At 37.6% G+C, this 21,457-nt stretch overlaps 1 protein-coding gene across 1 annotated transcript in view; it reads left to right on the forward strand.

The window, feature by feature from the left end:
* Positions 1-6,888: 6,888 nt before the first annotated feature.
* Positions 6,889-21,457, forward strand: part of GRXCR1 (glutaredoxin and cysteine rich domain containing 1) — a gene marked incomplete at both ends in the record, with an annotated part of 109,149 nt that continues 94,580 nt past the window's right edge. Inside the window, one exon of the mRNA XM_080920109.1 lies at positions 6,889-7,272. Within this exon, the coding sequence (XP_080776235.1) occupies positions 6,889-7,272 (384 nt within the window). The remainder of the gene's footprint in view (positions 7,273-21,457) is intronic.

The following is a 21,457-nucleotide window of genomic DNA, read 5'->3' on the forward strand; positions in this document are numbered from 1 at the left end:
TTGAAATTAAAATTCACTGAAGAAAATGTTGGACTTTTAATGTCTCGATTTTCTGTCTCTTCTGGTGCTCTTTGACTGCCAAGAATCCATTTTCTCTCTACGTGACTGTTTCACAAAACAAAGAATGTCCTCCTTCTTTTATCTATGGAAACATTTATGGAAGTAAGTAGTTTTTAAGATCCCAAATGGAATGATGTATAAATAAAATGTGAGCTGAAGTAAATGCCAGTTTTTGAGAAACATTTAAAATTCTTTTGGTGTGAATGAAAACAAAAAAGCAAACAAAACTTTTAAGTGTCATACAAAGAGCTGATAGTAGTAGGTCATTTAAAAATCTAACTTTTATTAAAATTCATCAATGTACATTATTAAAAGGGTGAGTTTTAATGTTTAGAAATTACACCTCTGGAGATGGTATAGTAAATTTTTCTAAGAAATAACTGCATTGTTTATTAACTATAAGGATAGACTAAATGCTCTCATAAAAGCTAGGCATAGTATGTCAGCCATGAAGTAACCACACTCTTATTTCCTTTCTGATAGATGGATTCTTTGCTGTTTGTCCCTGTTGAATGTTGGGAAGCATTGTGGCACGTACCCATATTTTGCTGACTCTAGAGACGTTTCTCAGTACTGATGGTACCTACAGTCTCAGATGGAGGGTGGAACTTTGATTTATGAATTACTAACAGAGGAAAATCGAAGTGCTGCTTAACTGTGGTGTAGATTTTGCTGTCATCTAAACATTTCATTTTAAACAAATGGAATATGTTTGGATGCCTGTACACCTAGGTTCTGCTCACACGTCACTTCTTAGCATGCATATGGGGTCCAGTACATGTGAAATGAGAACAGTGTAACAGGCAGTTTTATGCCAACCCATTTGAAGCTAGAGTCACTCACTCAAAAGGAGGGATCCTCAATAGAGAAAATGCCTCCATGAGATCTTTCTGTAGGGCATCTCTTAATGATTGATGGGGAAGGGTCAAGCCCACTATGGTTGGTGCTTTCTGTGGGCTCGTGATTCTGGGTTTTATATCAAACCAGATTGAGCAAGCCATGATGAGAAAGCCAGAAAGCCAGAAAGCAGCACTTCCTCATGGCTTCTGCATCAGCTCCTGCCTCCAGGTTTCTGCTCTGTTTGAGTTCCTATCCTGACTTCCTTCCGTGATGAACAATGACGTCGAAGTGTATGTCGAATCAACCCCCTTTTCCCCAAGTTACTATGGTCATGGTGTTTCATCACAGCAATTGAGTGACCCCAATTGAGACAACGACCCCGTGTTCACACCTAAAGTTGCAGTCGTTTGAATGAACTGTGCCTCAATTAAGCAGTACATTTTACACACAGCAAACTTAGTCCTTCCTTGGTCAAATGCATGGGTGGCGATGTATCGCTTTTTTACGAATGTACTTTGCTATTGACTCAAGGATCCTTCCAAGCTGGTGATGTCCTTTGAGTTTTGATACCTTTGTGTAGCAATGACAATTATGTAATGATTGTCAACAATTGACCCAAGGGTCAGATGTACAGTGGCCTCACAGATGTTTAATGTGAAAAAAAAATCATGCATTTGAACTTATAAAACCTACTAGGAATTTTCCGCGGTCCTCAGATCCCAAGGTTTGTCCTTTGAGGATTGACTGTATGCCAGATGGAGCACTTTACAGACATGCACTAAGAGCCACATGCTGCAAGTGGTGTTTGTGGTCTGGGAGAGCACTATCTTTTGTATGACTGGCAAAATCATTCTGGAAAAACGATCCTATATGTCAACAGAGATCTAAACCAGGTAAGTCAGATTATAGTAGAGTTCTACATGTAGAAAGGCTTTGGAAAGTGTGTTAATTTACCTCATAAAATCTGGCATGTCACAAAAATATGACTAAGGCTTTGTGGCCCTTTCCACATAATTGCATAATTGTTAATTTGGGACACTTGACTGGACACCATTATTTATTTATTTATTTATTTTTGGCATGGTATGTTTTTTCCAACCAGAAAAACTATAAATTGTATTCTATCATGCACTCCTTAGAGGGACTTTTAATTTAATTTTATTTTTTTACTGACCACTTTAGGATATATCTGACTCCTTTGTTCTACAAAAGAATTCCTTCTCAATTATTTGTAGACACAATACTGAAATCCCAAGAGAAGAGCAGAAGCATCTTCAGTTCCCTTAGTGAGCACAGGCTTTCTCTGGCTTGCTGCCTCTGTTTTGCCTCTCTTTGCCAGTTTTAATCTTCTTCTCAGACAGCTGCATCAATGGTCCTGTTTCCTTGGAAACCTTGATAGGCTAATAGAATTAGGATGTCTCAGGGCACCATTCTAGCATCATGCTCTTAGAACAGAAGAAAACAATTTTATTGGGAAATACAATTTATAATAGTCTAGCGTCTGGGGGTTATTCTTTTTAAATTTATGTCTTAAACTGGTACAAAGTTATGTATGTTTAAATTATAGTGAGTTAAAACAGTCAGACAAATAACAGCACATAAAGTCCATATTAAACAGCAGATTCTGTTATGTAAGTTTATCAATAGGATACTCTCGAAGGGTACTCTCATTTTTACTTTAAAGGTTTGAAAATTCTATGTTTTGTACAAGGCCATTCTAAATACAGAAAACCAAAATGACACTCTAAGGACTTGGCCTCCAAAGATTCCCCATTCAGTGCTGGCATCTGTTTACAATCTGTTTTGGAAAATTGCTTTCTGTTTCTGTGTTAGCTTTCTGCTATCAAGATAAATACTGGAGATGGCTGTAAAGAGCAAAGGTTTGGCTCCCAGCTTTGGAGGTTCTAACTCATAATTAGTTCATGGCCAGTGACCAACCTCCAGTGTTTGCAAGAGCAAAAATCACATGGGTATGTGAAACTAAAAGCCAGCAGCACACAAGGGTTAGAGCATTCACTGCAATGCAGGGCATTGAAAGAAATTCCACTCCAAATCCAGGGACATGGTTGAAATGACTTTCCGCCACACAAAACTGTAACCAGACATAGATGAGTGGGGAGGGGCAAGGTTTTGCAAGCAGGATGAGTTTAATTCTGATGCTATATCTTATAATCAGGACACTGTTGGATATTCCAGTAACAAAACTGACACAAACAAGAAATGTCCAGACTTAGATCTAGCTGCTCGGTTAGTGTTTCTGCTACTAAGTGAAGAAAGTTTATTTAAAAATTGGATTTATGAATTATAATATTTTTACAGTTTCAGAGCTTCTATAATTTATACATTACTACTTTAAATAAATAGATGTGACTTATATGAAGCATGCCAACGCTTACTATGTATCTGGGTTGATTATATGAGTTGTTCTATAGTTTCAGGTTTTAGAGAAGAAATTAAAAGGGAGTCTTGTTTAAGAAGAATTTTATAAGATGGAAGTCATAATTGTCTTTGGTCATTCTGATATATTTTGATTTTCTGAACAAGCCAATTGGTTTTCTCCTCAAGGACATTTACATATATGCCCATAGCTTTGCAGGTCCCTCCATCTCTGCCTCTCAAGTTTCCACGCATAGGTATCTCCTGATTTGGGGGAGACTCCAGGGTTACACTACCTTCCCCTAAAGGCTTATCATTTCCACTTGGCCTAAAAGAGAATTCTTACCAGGTCCTTTCCTGTTGTTTCCACTTGTGTATGCTTTGTAACCAGTCTCACATTTTCCATTCTGTGTTGTTTATGTTTGTATTATATCAGTTTATCCCCAAACAGGGATGTTTCTATTTCATTCACCTGTGTAGACTAGACCAAGAAATTATAATATTTGGTAGGTACTCAATAAACATTGCTAAATGAGGCTGTTGAATAGGTAGAGAAAGATATAGAAAGCAAGAAGGCCAATTATTTCAAAGAAAAGGAGTTCATATGCACACCAAATAGTCTGTATTAACTAGAGATAGCTTTTAAACTGAGAAAATAGGAAATAATTTTACATATTTCTATGTATCATATCTATGTTAGGTTTTATATTTGAGCAGCATTTAAGATATTTATTTTCTGGTGGAATGAAGAATGCAAAGATTTACCTACTGAACATACAGTCTAACTTTATTTTCTATTAAGACAGATATGAATTATAATTACTAAGGGTATGTTATACATCATGCATATAGCTCATCATACTACAGATGTTTCTGCTATGTGAGAACCCTGTGTAAAGGACAAAGATAATTCATTAGAAGGACTAAAAATTTTAGAACATTTTAGATATACATACAAAACTTATGTGCCATTTGTACATAGATGCGTATGTATTTATAGTATTTTATAGAATATTTTAAGTGAGTCATCTCCATTTTAAGGATGAACTGAAAGGCCAGCAAACTCATAGCTTGCAGCTAGCACTTTAGTGCAGGAATATTTACTATGATACCAAAAATCGAAACCAAACCAAAACCAAAACAAAAACCCAAGCATGTTAAATCTCAATGACCAGATTGTTTCAGAATATACAGTAGCAAATGGCAAAGGCATAGATATTAGCATAATTAGATTAAATTCATATGTCTTAGAGTTAATGACAGAGCTAGGTTGTTAAATGAAAGAGTAGGATAGTTAGTAAATTCAATATGAATCTGTATTTAACTCTATGGCATTATATAAATTATACATAGATTATGCCCACAAACATATCTATTATACTACACTATTATATAATAAATACACGACATAATTTCTCAATACATAATCATATGCACAGTAGTGGTAATGATTGTACAGGTCTCTTTGACTCTGTCTTAGTGAATTATTTTTGGTCTTTCAGTAAGTGACATTTTTCTTCAATAATAAATATTTTATTATTAATTCTCAGAACTTTCATACAGTGCATTTTGATATTTACCAACTCTTTTCCTTAACTCCTCCCAAAACCACTGCTATCCTGTTACTCCACTAACTTTGTGCTCTCTCTCTCTCTCTCTCTCTCTCTCTCTCTCTCTCTCTCTCTCTCTCTCTCTCTCTCTCTCTCTCTTAAACTTAATAACTCATTGACTCCAATATGTGCTGTCTGTGTTGTGAGTGTGCAGTCATCCAACCGCAGCATGGTTGACCTGCCAGGGGTTACACTCTTAAAGCAAATTGGATCTTCCTTACCTGGAAGCCATCATTTTCCATAGCTCTTTAGTTGTTGGTACAGCAAATCTGGTTAAGAACCCAAGGTTGGGGAGCTCACATACCCAAGGGTGGACCCACCAACTGTTATCTTGATAAATAGACAGTATCAAACAACCCTATAAATTCATCTCTCTCAAATAGGTTAGTACAGCTCTCAGACCTTATCAAAATAGTGTCTGTCTGTAGAGAAACTTGCAAGTGGTCAAAGTGCAGGGAATAATGACTGTGGAGTACTTAACCACACGGTCCCTTTTCTGCAGGGACCTTTGCAGAAAAGGGGGAAGAAAGATTATACAAACTAGAGGTTGGGAAGGGCAGGAGGAAGACAGCATCTTTTGGCCATGGCTGGACTTCTAGACTCATGAACTCACAGCAGCTATTGTTGGCTGTATACAATACATGGCCAAGCCAATCTGAAAAAGGGGTCAGAGGGCTTCAGCACATGTTCTAAGGGTTCTCAGAGATGATGGACAGAAGACTCTGCCTTAACCGCCTTGGTCCACAGGGGATTAATTGCTTTTTCTCATATCTTATTGGCCAATTCTAGCACTTTATTCCCTTTGACTTTAGAAATTACAAGCAAGTCAGTCAAGTGTTGGCCTTCTTCCACTCTGTGCACTGGAATAAGCGCACGTTTTCAGTGTGTCCAGCAAAATTTTAGTGCCTTTTGCCTTCAACTTTTTCTAGTGAGTAATTTATGAGTTTTGAAAAATAACATAAACAAAGAGATAGATTAAGGACATACAAATATTGACCATATAATACAACGTGGGTTAGGTGATGCTCTTCTAGGGATACAGATAGCTTACTGTACTCACTAGCAACATTTTCACACAAACTGCTAACTTCTGAGGCATCTTGACTGCTTGCCAGAGTGATGGAAAACACACTGAACAAGCAGAGAGGACCTGCTCTGTAGGCAGTCAATGGGCAGAGCATCTATCAGTGCTCATCACCTGGATCTCTGTGGCTGATCTGGCTGGCTTGGAGGATTTTCCATTCATCCTCTGTTGCTCCACATCTCCTTTCCAAACCCCTCCCTCTCTCAAAGAGAGTAGTCCCGACTATGAGAAGTAGGAGCACAACCAACCTGAAGTTCCTTGCATTTACCATGTGTTCAAAGTTTGCCTTTAGCAAACTCCCATGGAAGGAAGATGTCTTGAAAGTTCACCTCATGTGATGCTGGTGCAGTCAAATTGGCTCCTTACCTAGAATTAACAGTGCTGGTCATGTGCACGCAGGAAGGATATCCATTGGCCTTTAAAAGATCATCTGGAGAGAGTGGGTGAAGAAACCAACAGGTGGAGATGAGTGGTGTACCTTATCCTCCACATCTGATTCTAGATTTTGTTTCTGACTGCTATTTTAAACAGCAAACTATAGCATTGTTTCTGCTATTATCACTTCAACACACGTTATCCACTTTGACGTTTGAGCCTTCTAGGTTCTTGTCACATACCTACTTTCTGTCTCATCTCGGGCCACTTTCTTGCACTTGTTCTGACAGAGTCCACGATGGACATTTAATATTTAGAGACCGGGATCATGTTGCGGGTTTTAGTTTAATGGTAACCATAGTACACACACACATTTATTATTGATAGCCAAGGCACAGTGCATGTCCTTGGGCATCTTCTTTTCTTCCGATGTCACGGGAGGGCTGTCGTCTCTGAAATTCGGCTGGGCTGTAGCTGTGGCAAGGGGATGAACTGACAGCAGATCCATAATGGTGTAAGCTGTTCGTGTGGGTGGAGGTGATCATGCTAAGAAGGGACACAAAGCCAGAAAGTGACAGGCCTCGGAAAGTCCGGTTTCGGGTTGCCTCATCCCACAGCGGGAGAGTCTTGAAAGAGGTCTATGAAGATGGACAAGCACCAGGCTCTCTGGATTCTGAATGTGCTAGTGTCTGTGCAATAGATGGGCTAAGTGACTCTGAGGGACATCAAAATGGCCACATTGAATCAGAAGATAATGAACAGGAGAAAGATCAGGATAACCTGCTGGTATTAGCCAGGACAGCGAGTGAGAAGGCTTTCGGGACGAGAAGAGTCAACATTTTAAGCAAAAATGGTACAGTCAGAGGCGTCAAATACAAAGTGAGTGCTGGCCAAGCTCTGTTTAACAATTTGACCAAAGTGTTACAGGTAAGTCATTATACACTTTCCTGATCTGAGCTTTGTTCCTCACTCACCATCTCCACCCCTTTCAGTTCTCCCGGATAGAGTGACCATCTCATTCCTCCAAACTCCTGCAGACACTCTATGTCTAGGACACTGTGTACAGCCACCCATTAAAATGGGCTCATTGTCCTTGGTAAACTAGGTTGCCTTTGCGTCACCCACGTTCTGACATGAATGTGATCTCCTCTGATGGGTGCTGGCTAGCACAGGAACTCTGTTTCTTAATGAAGAAAGAGGATAACAGATTATAGTGTTTAACACATTTCTACAAGACCTAGATGTCAATTTCTTTTTGGTCTATCAAGCTGTTGACAAAGCTTCTGTATGACAATGGGTTCTGAATGTGGGCATTTCCTGTGGTTAGCTCAGCTTTTTGGTACTTGAATTGCTACATGATTTGGTGGTCTGTTCATAAAGCTGCTATTTAATTTTAGTGCTTTGATATGTTTATAACTTCTCAAAAAAAAACTGTCACCTATGAATAAAGATCATAATCTCCAAAGCCTACAAGAGAAACTCATTTCCTCTCTTGGTTTTCACCCCAATAATGTTTCAAATGCAAAATTGAGAGGCAATTTTCAAGAACCTTCAAGAACAAACTTTACAACTAGATTATCTTAAGTATCTACTTTCATTGTTCTCTGTGCATCAGAAACTTTTCTGATAATCTCATCTACCCCGAGCTTTAAAATAACCAGCATTTGCAATCGCAGAATTTGACTTTGTCTTTAGTTTCACCCCAACCATCATTATCATGAAATAAATGTTCTTTGGTCTCTACAGGGAGCACTGGTTAAAGGAGCATTGGTTTTGTACCAAGGCTGCCTGTTGCACTACTCAAAGGGGCTCCATTCATTTCCCTGTGAGAACAGTAGCTCTTACAGTAGGAACAAAAGACTTATGGAGCTGTGTGTAAAGAGAACAGATTTGATGCCCTGATACTTGATAAAGAATACGCCCATCACGAAGCATGTCCTGTATCTTGTCTGGCAGTGATGGAGATGAACAGGTTCCCATAGGTCTCTCACGGTACTAGAGAAACAGGTGAACAGTGGCAGCTCAACCTTTAATTACACCCATCATCTCAAACTTTCATCACACCCATCATGTCAACCTTTCATCACACCCATCATTGACACCAGGTGTGACTTCCTGGCTCTGTATTTTCCATAACTTCTGCAGAGTAAGCAGCAAACATCCTTCATGCCACCATAGCATAGTATTTTATTTCAGGGAGGAGAAAGTGAGTGGCCAGTTTCTTGGACTTGTGGTTAAGGTTTCAATATACAACCTGTCTGGTGAGTAAGGAACTGTGCTCAAAGAAACAAACCATTATTTCTGTTTTAGGTTATAAAATCTTAAAGCAATCAACTTGAAACTTGAGGGGAAGTGCTAAATAAAGATAAAACTATCCAGAGGACATGTGGGACACTTGGCTTCCTCTCTATTATTTCCTTGTGTGGCTAGTTCTGTGTCATTAAACACTGGAATCATTTTTCTAAAATTTCAGCTGTACAGGTTGATTAGATGGTATTTGAAAACCTTTGCTTTTTTACCCCTAAACTTTTGGTAGTACTTACTTAGAAGCTGGCCTCTAAAGTGGATGTCCGAACTAGTTCCTATTTTATTTGTTAGGTAATTTACACCACACAATACCAGATAATGAAGAATACACAATATTAATCAAAGTGATGGGCGGTAGTTACAGCAAGAAAAGAGACTGTGCTCACCTGGTTGTCAGGGGGACTTAGTAGAGGAATAGTGTCCAGATGAATCATTAAAGTATCTTCAGTTGATCTAAATTATAGATCTTCAAATTCAGGGCTGACTTTTTATTTATCACCCCATCCCCCTATAAATATCAAGAAGACAAGTCTCACTGAGGCTAATCTGGGACTCTGAAAACCTAAAATCTAGTCTAGCCTGGAGACACCCATTGGTTAAAAGTCTCAAACTAAAGCTTGGAGTTCGCTTCTGTTGGAAGCTTTTTGTTTGTTTGTTTGTTTGTTTATTCTTACATTTGTCAACATTTGAAAATATTTCACCAGCTGCATAAAACATAAATTTACCTGGGTCCTTAGTGTAAAAGAAGAGTCCTTCCCATTGCTTATGCTGTCAATGTTTAATGGGAAAAATGAAGGAGACATGCAGAGAGGCGAGATTTTGATCAGGTTAGGTTACTGGGAAGATCACCTAGGAGCTGATGATGAGCCATGTTTTCTAGTCACAGCTAAACTCACTGTTTAGTTGATTTAGGACAGACCCACAGGTGTTACCAGTGACATGTATGGTATGTGCTTCTCTTGAGCACTAGCAAGTCTACTCTAAGGATTTTTTTTCCCTAGCTAGTATTTTGATTTTACTCCCAGTTATTGGAAACAGTTATAAAAATCTCACTACTTCTTCCTTGCCTTTTTCCACACCAGAGCTAGTCAATTAACAGCTGGAAAACAAATCCTAAGAGTGTTGAGTGACACACAGCTCTTAAGGCCCAGTTTTCTGGATTAAATTGAGACATTGGTTCTTAGCTGTAATTTTCAAGTGTTTCTATGGGGCTCTGTGATACAGATACTTAGGGTTACTGAGGCTATGGCATATATTGTTATAAGTCTATATTTTAGATGGTTATCTTTCCCCGACTCTAGCCTCAAGCTAAGTTAGGATACATACCATTTTAGTTTCTATAATTTAATTTTCCACTTATCTAAATTTAAGACTATTAATGAAAACTGACTCCAAAAAGGGCCTTGTATACATATATGCTGTCTGCATGTATAAATTAATATTTTGTTATTGTAGATGTACTTAGAAGCATTTTAAAGTTTTAGGATACAAATGTGATATTTTGGCATAGCAGTTGCATTGTGTGCAGGGTTTTCTTGTACAATACTTTTACTTAAAAGTCTTATGAAAGAAGCAAGAAAATTACTGCTAAGTCCCTTATGATAAGTAAAAATTCATTCTTACTCTTTCATAATAACTTTTGTCAATATTCATTACAATGCATGCAATTCATTACTGTTCAATAATGCATGTTTTTACTGTTGTAGATCAAGTCTGGTTCAAAGTTAATAATACATATATTCTTACATTTTTTCCTCTTTTAAAAGTAAACAGCAAATATAAAAATGTTATCACTTCATTATGAGCTTTTATGTTTTATCATTTAAAAAAATCTCTGGCTTACATCTATGGAAGATAATATGTTCAGTTTTGGCAGTATATTAACTACTAAAGACATCATTTGTAATTGATTAAATTGTCAGGAAATTTCAAGGTTTCGCCTCAAGAAGGCCTAATTTTCAGAATTGTCCACTAAGTCAGAATGTATGATAGAAGTTTCTGGAAATCCTTTTATCTATCTCTGGTTCATGGTTGTATGTCTGTTAATATGCTATTATTCCCTGAATATTTCAGATGACTCTGTGGTTTCGATGGCTTATTTATAGCACGTTCTAAAATCAACAGTAATAATACCTCATGATTATTAAATAACTCAACACCAGGCCTTACTCATATTAGCTATGTATAGTGACATATTAATTCCTCACAGGAATCTTACAAAGTGCTACTAATTTTAGAAAATTATCTATTTTTAAATTCCTTTTTAAGTATGAGAAAATTAAATTGTAGAATTTAAAATGTCATTTGCCCAGAAAAATTGTTACAGACAACTTGTATGGATATTCTGCCTTCTTAGTTATCAGGAATTAGGCATAAACCTTAGAATATCATATAATGATCCCAAATATTTTAGACAATTACACTAAGAAAACTCTTGACTTATTGCCCACTGCTTCACCCCCTGACCAAGACAGGGTTGCTCTGTGTCGCTCTGACTATACTGGAACTCACTGTGTAGACCAGGTTTAAGCTCATCAATCTGCCAGCCTTGGCCTCCTAAATGTTGGAATTAAAGGCCTGCACCACCATTGCCTACCCTGTTCTTTCATCTTGATAACATTTGACACTGCTCAGAACCTCAGTGAACATCTTCATTATACTTCATTGTACTCAAAATTTTGTAAAAAAATAGGAAAATAATTATTATTGTGTCCCTCTTGAGAATGATTTTTAAGAATTCTCTTAACGCCACACTTACTTTCTGAAAGCTGTTAGTGAATTAAGTGAAACCCGCTTGATGGTTGTTTCCTTCTGTTCAGTCTTACTTGGGGATTTCCTATACAGGCTAGGGCTGGAGTTTGCATGCAGGAGTGCTGCCAGCTTGTTCCACTCTTCTCTGTATTACAGGTTCTTTTTACTAATGTAAAGACACCCATTGCATACTTACCATGAAGCAGAAGGCCTGTCCTTAATTGTCAGTGTTGTATTGTGGAGGATGGTCTAACGCAGGCTCTGAAAGACTTTATCTATGAATCTGGTTTTACTTTCTAACTTCAAAGGAGTCTCTCTGGTTTTTTGGACATATATTCTGAAATAGTTCATTTAAACTTCTTGAATGTTTATCTTTTTCTCCTTTTATTTATTTATTTTTTTTTGTTAGTAGGTCATCATCCCATTTGGTCCTTTGCTTTCCTTTTTTTTCTTCTTGTTTTTCTCTTTCTTTCTAGTTTAGAAAGTCTACCTTATAGACTAGGAACTGTAGGTTAATCTGTGTAACACGCACTATTAATTCTGATCCTCTAGGACTTGAGATAATTAGCACTCACCTAATTTCTGTGAATTTTGTTGAAGCCTTTAGCTCCATCAAATCACCCATTTCCCTCACTTTGTGAGACTCTATTTTATTTTCATGACATTTTAACTTGTGTAATCTTGACTTTTGGTTACATGAGACACTCATCGAAACATACGTTATATATAATACAATCCACCCACTTACAGTGTCCCATCAGATACCTTTAATGAGTTTACTACGCTGTGCATTCATCATTTACAAACTATTTAACAATGTTTTCATCATCCAAAAAGAAAGTAAGTGAGCACCAATCCTCATTTTTTTACTTCTACTTCTTGCCTTTCCTTGCTATATGAAATTTCTTATTGACTTTCTGTTTCCATTGCCTATTCTATTTCTAATGACTATTCTTGGCATTTAAATATATTCTTCCTTCCCATCTACCTGTAATTATGCATCCATTGGCCAACGGCTCCACATTTCTCTATACTTAATGATCACTCAAGTGTCTTCTAACTGCTTACTCTCTGTGAGGTCAACAGTCTACATGTATAGTCATGCGGCATTTATATGTGTATTTAGCCTAGTTTCAGCTAACCTGAATGTTAGCAATGTTGAAATTTTTCATTTGTTTAAATAGTAGGATAGTGTTCTGTTATCAGTATGCCACAGTCTCATATCCATTTCTTCACTCTGGTGACTGTCATTGATTCCATGTTTGAGCTGTTTGGACTAGTGCTGTAATGAACACAGAGGTATAGATAACTCTTTGCTTGGGGTATGTGTGCCTTATTGCACTGAGTTGAGAGTGTGTATTTTATAGCTATTAAATAGAATGTTCTGTAAATATCTGTAAGGTCCATTTTGTGTAGAGTACTGTTTAAGTATGTTTTCTTGATACACTTGTGTATGGACAATATGCACTTTGTCCACCACAGAAGATGAAATGTTGGAGTCCCTATCATCATCAGTGTGGCCTGATTCTTCCTTCATATCTATTAGCATTTACTTTATACTTCCAGGTCTCAGGTTTTGGGTGTATATACATCTACAATTGTTATTTTCTTAAACTGACCTCTGTGCTCTTATAAGACTCTCTTCCTGGTATCTCTTCAGAGTTTTGGGTGGTAAAGTCTTCTTTATATAAAGGAAATGCAGATCCTCTTGCTGTCTATTAGTCTCCATTTGCATGGAATATTTTTTCTCAACTTTTTAACTTTCAGCTGACAAATTTCTTTAAGGTAAAGTAGGTTTTATTCACATTCCAAACAACTAAGTCTTAGTTTTTGTTTTCTAATCCAGGCATCTACTGTATGCTTTTTAATTGCAGAATTTAACCCATTTATATTCAGGTTAATTATGGGCAGACAAGGAAATACCATTGTCATTTCCTGCATTATTCTGAACTTGTTCTGAATTGGTTTATGCTTGCTTCTGACATATTTTTGTGACTTTACATAATTTTTCCTTGAGTAGTATGTTTTTACCCTTCAATCTTTGGTTTTTCAAATATCATTATAGGTTTTTACCTTGTGGTTACTATGATACTTACAAAAACATGTAGTTACAACAGACATTTAATCTAATAGCAATTAACTATGGTCATAAAAATTTTTCCACATTTTTACTCTACTGCTTTTCCCACATTGAGGTTTTAATGTTATGTATAATTTATAACATTTCATATTGTGCATCCTTTAATGAATCATTTTAGTTATGATTATTTTTTCTTTTAGGGGTGTGTGTATATATGCACATACATACACATACATGTATTTGCATTTGGTCACATATACTATGTTGAGGCTAGAAGTTCAACCTTAGATATTTTCTCATGTACTGTACACCTTGTTTTTGTTTTTATGTTTTGTTTTTTGAGGCAGACTCTCTCAGTGGAACCAGTGTGACACTCATTTGTCTGTACTGGCTGGTCAATGAGCTCTAGACATCCACCTGCCTTTCCCTATCAAGGTGGGGAATTAAAAGTAGAAGTTGTAGAATCCTCCACAATCACCTTTTGTATGCGTGCTGGGATGGAACACACACCCTCATGCTTCTGTGAACCTCCTTTTCTTTAATAAGTTTGCCTTTTGAATTTCATTTAGAATACATTAGAGAATTCTAAGATTGATTTAGTGTTTACATTTACTACTGCCCCTAGCGTTTCTTACAAGACAAGCTCAGAAATGAGCCAACTCAGTTGTGTGTCTGAGCAAGTCTTTGTCCCTCCTTTATATCTGAATGACATACTTTCAGATTGCAGTGTGTTTAGTTGGCAAGGCTCCATCACCCCTTCAGTAGCTTGAGCGTGTAATCTCACCCCTCATGCCATGTATAGTTACTGTTGAAATGTTTGATACATAGGCAGTTCTTTGTATTGAATTTTCTTCCCTATGTTGGTGTTTTCAGAACCATCTCTTGGAATCTGGACATTGATAGCTCAATTGAAATATGGGCTCTGGTGCTTTTATTTCAATTAAATCTGACTGATGGACTTCTCCTTTTTTATACCCTGATATTTTTATCTTTCTGCAGGTTTGGAAAGTTTTATGCTATCACTTCTATAAATAAGCACTCTCTTCCTATTCTCCTTCTTGAATGCTAGCAGCTTGTACCTTTGCTCTTTAGATGCTATACTGTAAGCCATTGACACTTTCCTCATTCCTTTTCATTCTTTTTTCTTTTTTTCCTCTGATTGGAAAATTTCAATGTCTGGGTTGCCACCAGCCTGCCCATCCAGAAATCCAGGCTAGAATTAGTAAAGATCTAGTGGCACCAAAGAACACCAGCAAAGGTTCGAAGAGGCCATCATCTCATCAAATAAGCAGGCATCAGCATAAAGACACCTGGACAATGAAAAATCAGAGAAACACAGCGTCATCAAAAGAAACCAAGAAAACTCTAGAAACTGACCAAGATGAACAGGAGATTTATGAAATGACAGACAAAGAATTCAGAATTGTCCTTTTAAAGAAGTTCAGAGAATTACAAGAAAATACAGACAGAAAACTAAGTGAAATTCGTGAAATAATTAACGAACAGCATGAGATGTTTGACAGAGAAATAAAAGTTAATCACTTCAAAATAAAAATTCTAGAGGTAAAAAATACAATAAGTGAACTGGCAAATTCAACAACACTTTTCAACAGAAGACTCGATAAGGCTGAAGGAAGAATCAGTGAACTGGAAGATTGGACATATGACTCTAGACTTTAAGAGAGACCACCGTTTTTTGATGGCTTGCTTATGCTGGAAGAGTTTCTGATATATTTTAAAATTTGTATAAAAACAATATAAATATTTATTCTATAAAATTATACACTTATATAAATATGCCAATGCCCGAGTCCTTATTGAATAGAAGACATTTACAAAATTATGAATTAAATAAAGTATACAGTAAATTTTAATTAAGAGAAGTTTATTTATGTGCACAAATACACAATGATTTGATGTCTTTTTTTCTCAAGTTTATCTTTCCAATAATAGTTATTTTGCCTAACTTTTGACAAATTATACCTTACAACATTTTCTTTGGAATAGAAATAAATTGTAATTTTCTTGAAACTCGTAAATTTAATAAACAATAGTAGTATTCAATGTCAATTTCTAAGCAACAAGTTGGAATTGGGGAAAAAGTTAAGTTGATTTGTTCTTTTCCTCTGTTTTATAGAATTTCTGGTCTATAACTTTTCTGCATGAAAAGCCTGTAGAAGCTCAGTTAGTACACAGTGGAGTAGAATAGTGAAATCCAGTGTCCTGATTTATCCCATATAGTTTATGGGAAAAGAGAAGGGGAAGCTAGAGAGTCTGAGCACGAAACTTGTAGGGAACTTGCGGGGTTGTCTTAGGTGTAATGATGAGAAGAGCCAGAAGAGCTACAATCCCAAGGGAAGTTGATGGGCCCAGAGATTGAGAGAAGTGACTTCATAGGTTAAAGCATAAGAGGTTCCCAGTACTCTACTATGAAACTGAGCCTCCATTTTTATTTATATATTTCTGGTACTATGGAGTTAGGTTCATGTGTTCTCATGGGAATCTCATGAGTACCTTCCTTTGACAGCTATTAGCACCACATTTGCATGGCATCTAGAAAAAATCATATAAAGATTTTTCCTGAATTCCTTCAACCTGTTCCAATTAAGCATGTATGCTTTCCTTGATCCAAAACTCTCAACTAGTCTTCAATTGATGCAGAAATGAATCACTGTTAGTTTTGTGGTTTAAAACAATGAAGAGGTATTGCTTTATAGTTATGGTGATCAAAGGCCTGCATGTTACAGGATTAAATCAAGGGTTTGGCATAGCAATTTCTCTGAAGATCTAGAGTATATTACTTTTATTTTACAGCTTCCAGAAGATGCACACATTTCTCTGCTCTTAGTCCTGGATAAGTCCCACTCCTGCTTCCATTAGTACATCTTCTCTGACTTTCTTGTGATTGCTCTGAGCTCACTCAAATAGCCAAAGTCTACTTATCATTATTATTAAGACCTGCAATGACTTGTTAAAACTCATATGTTAAAGACTTGGTTCCCAACTGGTGGTAGAAACTGGAGGTAGCAGATGGAATGGAACCTGATACTTTATAGAAGTTGGTCACTGGGAATATTTTACAGCTTTATTTTTGCCTGCCACTTTCATGTTCTTTTCTTCTATTTCCTGATCATTATGAAGTGAGCTTCTTTGCTCTACTGCACTATCTCTGACATGATGCTTTGTCTTATCACTGGATGAAGAGCTGCGAAGCCAATGGACCATGGACTAAAACCTTCAAAAAACGTGAGGCAGATTAAACCCTTCTTTCTCAGGTCTATCCATCACAGTTTATTTACAGATGAACTAATACTAATTAATGGAGTCATTGCTGTAACTATATTCAGTGATATTTTTCAGAGCTTTAAAGTTGCTTTGTAGAAAGAGTTTGGAAAGTTTTGCTAATGTGGACCGGAGTAGTCCAAGAATGTTGTGAGCACAGATTAATGGAAGACTGTATTGATCTCAGAAGATCAAAGTGATGATAGTAACAGAGATAGTAAAGAATGTGCTCTTGAAGTTTCAGATGGGAACGAAGACTCTGCTGAAAATTGGACTCGAGAACTCATGCTGCATTGTAAAGAAACACTGTCCATTTAGGACAGGCCTAGAAGATTTGTGCCTAGCAACCTTTAATGTAATAGACTACTTAATCTGGTGGTGAAAATGTCAATGCTTTTAGGTTGTGTCATGGTTATGGTTGGCTGCACAAAGCCTGATTTACAGTGAGAATGAAGACAAAAGAACAGAGTAGAAAGACTTCAGATCCTTAAAGTTGGGGCCAGAGGAAGTATGGCGGCTCACAAGATTAGTGCCATTAGAAAGAAATCAAATACCAGGAGAGAGAGAGGTTAATAGGGATTAACTTTCTGTGTAAAATTTGCCCCTGTCTCTTCTTGTATTTCTTTTCATTGCTCCTCTGTCAAGAGTGAGACCATTTTGCTCTACCACCTGCTTCTTTCTATGATCTCTGAAACAGGAATCTGGGAGCAGCAAACATAGGCAATGCTGACAGAAGCCTCAGAAATAAATCATTGGTCCTCTTAGGTTGTGGCTGATTTTATTTTATTTTATTTTATTTTATTTTATTTTATTTTGTGGTAGCAACCAGGACATACTGCAGCCACTTGAATAGATTCTCCGTGCCTACAAAAATCCTTTTGTCATGAAAAAGAACATGGTTAGAGGTTGTGAGAATTACGATATGGGCATTTTATCCCTTACTATTCTGCCAATTGTTCTAATGTGAAGGTAATTGTGCTAGAGGTTATCAAGTTTGTGTAATAGACTAATGTTTTATCCCATAATATATTTTGTTCTATATAGAGGTGTAATATTGCCATATATGTGTCATAGGCACTCAAGAGCAGAATACAACTCTAAACTTTGATGTAGGTGCTGGCTAATAAGATGGTAATAAATATGACACACAGAGGTTCAAAGTAGACGTGAATGTTTACACTCATATTTTCTGCATTGTTACCACAATCATGAGAAGGACATGTTTGAAAAATCCTGTTGTCTCAGAAGCATGAAAGAGGCAAAGATGTAGATCCAACTGACAGTTTGAAGCCAACCCTGTAGAGCTCATCCTTGTTCGGCCGGATTCCCAATAGTCTTCAGACTCATGAAGTACCTACATGTTTTATTTCATTCAGTTTAAGTGGTCTGCTGGACAGCGGAAGAATACTGAGTATCCTGCTCAGAGTTTTACAAATGGTAAGTTTGTCTGTGTGCTTGATTTCAGCAGTTGGACCCTTATTCCCTAAGCAACCATAGATGACTGCTATGACTAATAATGCAATGTCAAAGGCATATCATGATATATGATTTCTCAGAGCAAAAGCTTTGCAGAAAAATACCTTAAGTGTCAGAATCCCATGATAGTAAACTCCACAAAAACTGTTGGGGGTAGTGTGAAGCCACCTATTATCTACACCAGTGTCATTTAAGGCTAATAATTGTCAGGGTCACACTGTGTTGCTATGATGTTGGCTTCTGACCAATTTGCATGTCTTTTTTTGTTCGGTGATCAGATTCATGAAATTAAAATTTTAAATAGAACAAATCATCTATGTTTCCATTCTACACACTCACTAGCCTTCTTCCTGTGATTATTATGTTCTAGGCATCTGTTGTTCCATATTGATAATTTTGATTAGGACAAATTATCAGAATGAAATAGGAAATGTCTTAAGAGTAAAAATAAATGAATTCAAAGGTAAACATTGGCAATAAGGACCCTAGGGTTTCTTAGCAACTATTAGATATCAATAAAATTAAATACAATTAGGGAGGGGAGATAATCACAGGCGGAAGAGGGACTGATGATGTACAGTAGTTTTGACACTGTCCACCTCAGGTCTGGGGATTCCATGGTTTTCCTTATCAACTTCTTTTAAGAATGCCTTTTCAAAATTTATTTTATTTTATTTTTTACACTCCAGATTTTATTTCCTTCCTGGTCCATCCTACAACTGTTCCACATCCCATAACTCTTCCCTGCTCCCCTGTCTCCATGAGGCTGTCCCCACCCCACCCACTCCACCAGACCACTAAACTCCCTGGGGCCCCCAGTCTTTTGAGAGTTAGGTGTATCTTCTCTGACTGAACCCAGACGCAGCAGTCTTCTGCTGTATATGTGTTGAGGGCCTCATATCAGCTGGTGGATGCTCTCTAATTCAAACACAGGGGTCAGCAGCTTCTGTCGATTGTTTGTGTGCAAATATCTGTCAGCTGATTGTTGGGTCTTTCAGAGGACAGTCATGATAGGTCCTTTTTGTGATGTCAGGACTTGGAGCCTCCCCTTGAGCTGGATCCCCCTTAGGGCCTGTCACTGGACCTTCCTTTCCTCAGGCTCACCTCTATTTCCATCCCTGCAGTTCTTTCAGAAAAGAACAATTATGGGTCAGAGTTTCGAATGTGGCATAGCAACCTCATCCCTCACTTGATGCCCTGTCTTTCTGCTGGAGGTGGGCTCTACAAGTTCCCTCTCCGCACTGTAGGGCATTTCATCTAGGATTCTCCCCTTTCGAGTCCTGAGGTTCTTTCATCTCCCAAGTCTTTGGTACATTCTGGAGGGTCCTCCCAATCTCCTACCTCTTGAGGTCTTCTGTTTTCATTCTTTCTGCTGTCCCTCAGGGTTCCAGTCCTTTTCCCTCACTCAATACCAGATCATGTTCCCCCCACCCTGCCCCACTCCTTTTCTTCCCAGGATTATCCCACCCCCTTGTGGTTGTTTTCTTCTCCTTCCCAAGTGAGACTGAGGCATCCTTACTTGGGCCCTTCAGCTTGTTGACCCTTTTGGGTTCTGTGGACTGTATCTTGTGTATTCTGTACCATTTTTTGTGGCTAATATCCACATATTAGTGAGTACATGCTGTGCATGTCCTTTTGGGTCTGAGTTATTTCACTTAGGATGATATTTTCTAGCTCCATTTATTTGCCTGCAAAACTCAGGATGTCTTCCTTCTTAAAAGCTGAGTAGTATTCCATTATGTAAATGAACCACACATTCTGTATCCATTCTTCTGTCCTGGGACATCTGGGTTGTTTCCAGCTTCTGGCCATCACAAATAAGGCCACTATGAACATAGGGGAACATGTGCTCCTATGGCATGGTGAGGCATCTTTTGGTGACTATTATGTGTTACTCTTGCTATGGCAGGAAATTTATTAATAAGAGTCACTAGTTTGTGCATAATCACTGCTAGTACTTGACTATATACTACTAAATATCATGTGTTGGAAATGCATGTGTTATGTTGGAAGATAGGCCCTTTTAGGAATTTTTTTGAGTGATGGATAGAGCCCTTGTTAATGGATAAATTTTTTCTATCATAGAAATTGGTTGACTCTAAAAGAATTTGCTTTGCTTTCTTCTTTTGTGCATGTATCATCTTTTCTTCCAGCTTCCTCCAGCTTAAGACATACCATGTGTTCTTAATAGATATGGCCACACAATCTTGAACTTAACAGAAGCATGAGCACAAGAAAAACTTCTTTCTTTCATAAATTAGGCAGTTCAAACAGTTTACAGTAGCGGCAGGTTGTGGAATAAAAAAGAAAATTGATCCTGAGAAGGTCAGCAGGTTTATATACATATCTGAAAACGGGAAATAACTTTGTAGCTGGGTAAGAGATGAAGGGTAGAACGGGTTGGAAAGACATGTTGGAATGGCGATGCAAAGCTCTCAAGGGCGGTTTTGGTGAAGACTTAGAAGACAACAAAAGGTGTTGGAAAGTCTGGGATTTGCCAGAGATTAATTAAGTGGTTTTGATCAGGTCGGCGATAGAATCAAGGAGAGTTGTGACCATTTCCATGCAGTCTCTGATGGAAATGAGGGCCATGGTGTTGAAAACTAGGATCAAGCCTACTCTTGGTTTTGAAGCATCAAGGAGTTTGCTGAACTTGGCTCATTCTTAAGGGCTTTATGGACAGCACAACTTGAGAGAAAAAAAATTACTTTAAAGTGGTAAATCCCCCAAAGAAATGTGTGCTTTGGTTTCTTCTAACTGACTACAGGGAGCTACAGGGGTAAAGGAGTTACTGAAAGGCATACTTTATGATTAAAATAAAAAATATTTGAAAAAAAAGAAAATAGAAGCAATATCAAAAATCCACAGCCTGTTCATATAAATGATTACAAAAGCATCAGGAAAGTACAAACAAGGGCATCCCCAAAAGAATAAGTTCCTGGAGATATTAGTGTGAACACAGAGGTAGCTGTTAATCACAATAATGGAAAAGTGGAGTCATTTCAGCAATCTCACTGCTGCCTCTTCCAATACCTTCCCATGAATACATGATTTTGGAGGGCAGAGTGGGGCTTATGAAACTTCTATAGCCTCTCCATCCAGCTCACCTCATCTGCTCCCAACAGTCTGTTGCAGCACTCCACAGTCCTGGCATGGCCCTGGCAGCCAGTGTGTTCTGCCTCTTTAGGAAGAGATAGATGGCTCAGAGAATTCGTA

This window comes from Micromys minutus (assembly GCF_963924665.1).
Source record: "Micromys minutus genome assembly, chromosome: 1".
In the NCBI taxonomy this organism is placed as follows: Eukaryota; Metazoa; Chordata; class Mammalia; order Rodentia; family Muridae; genus Micromys; species Micromys minutus.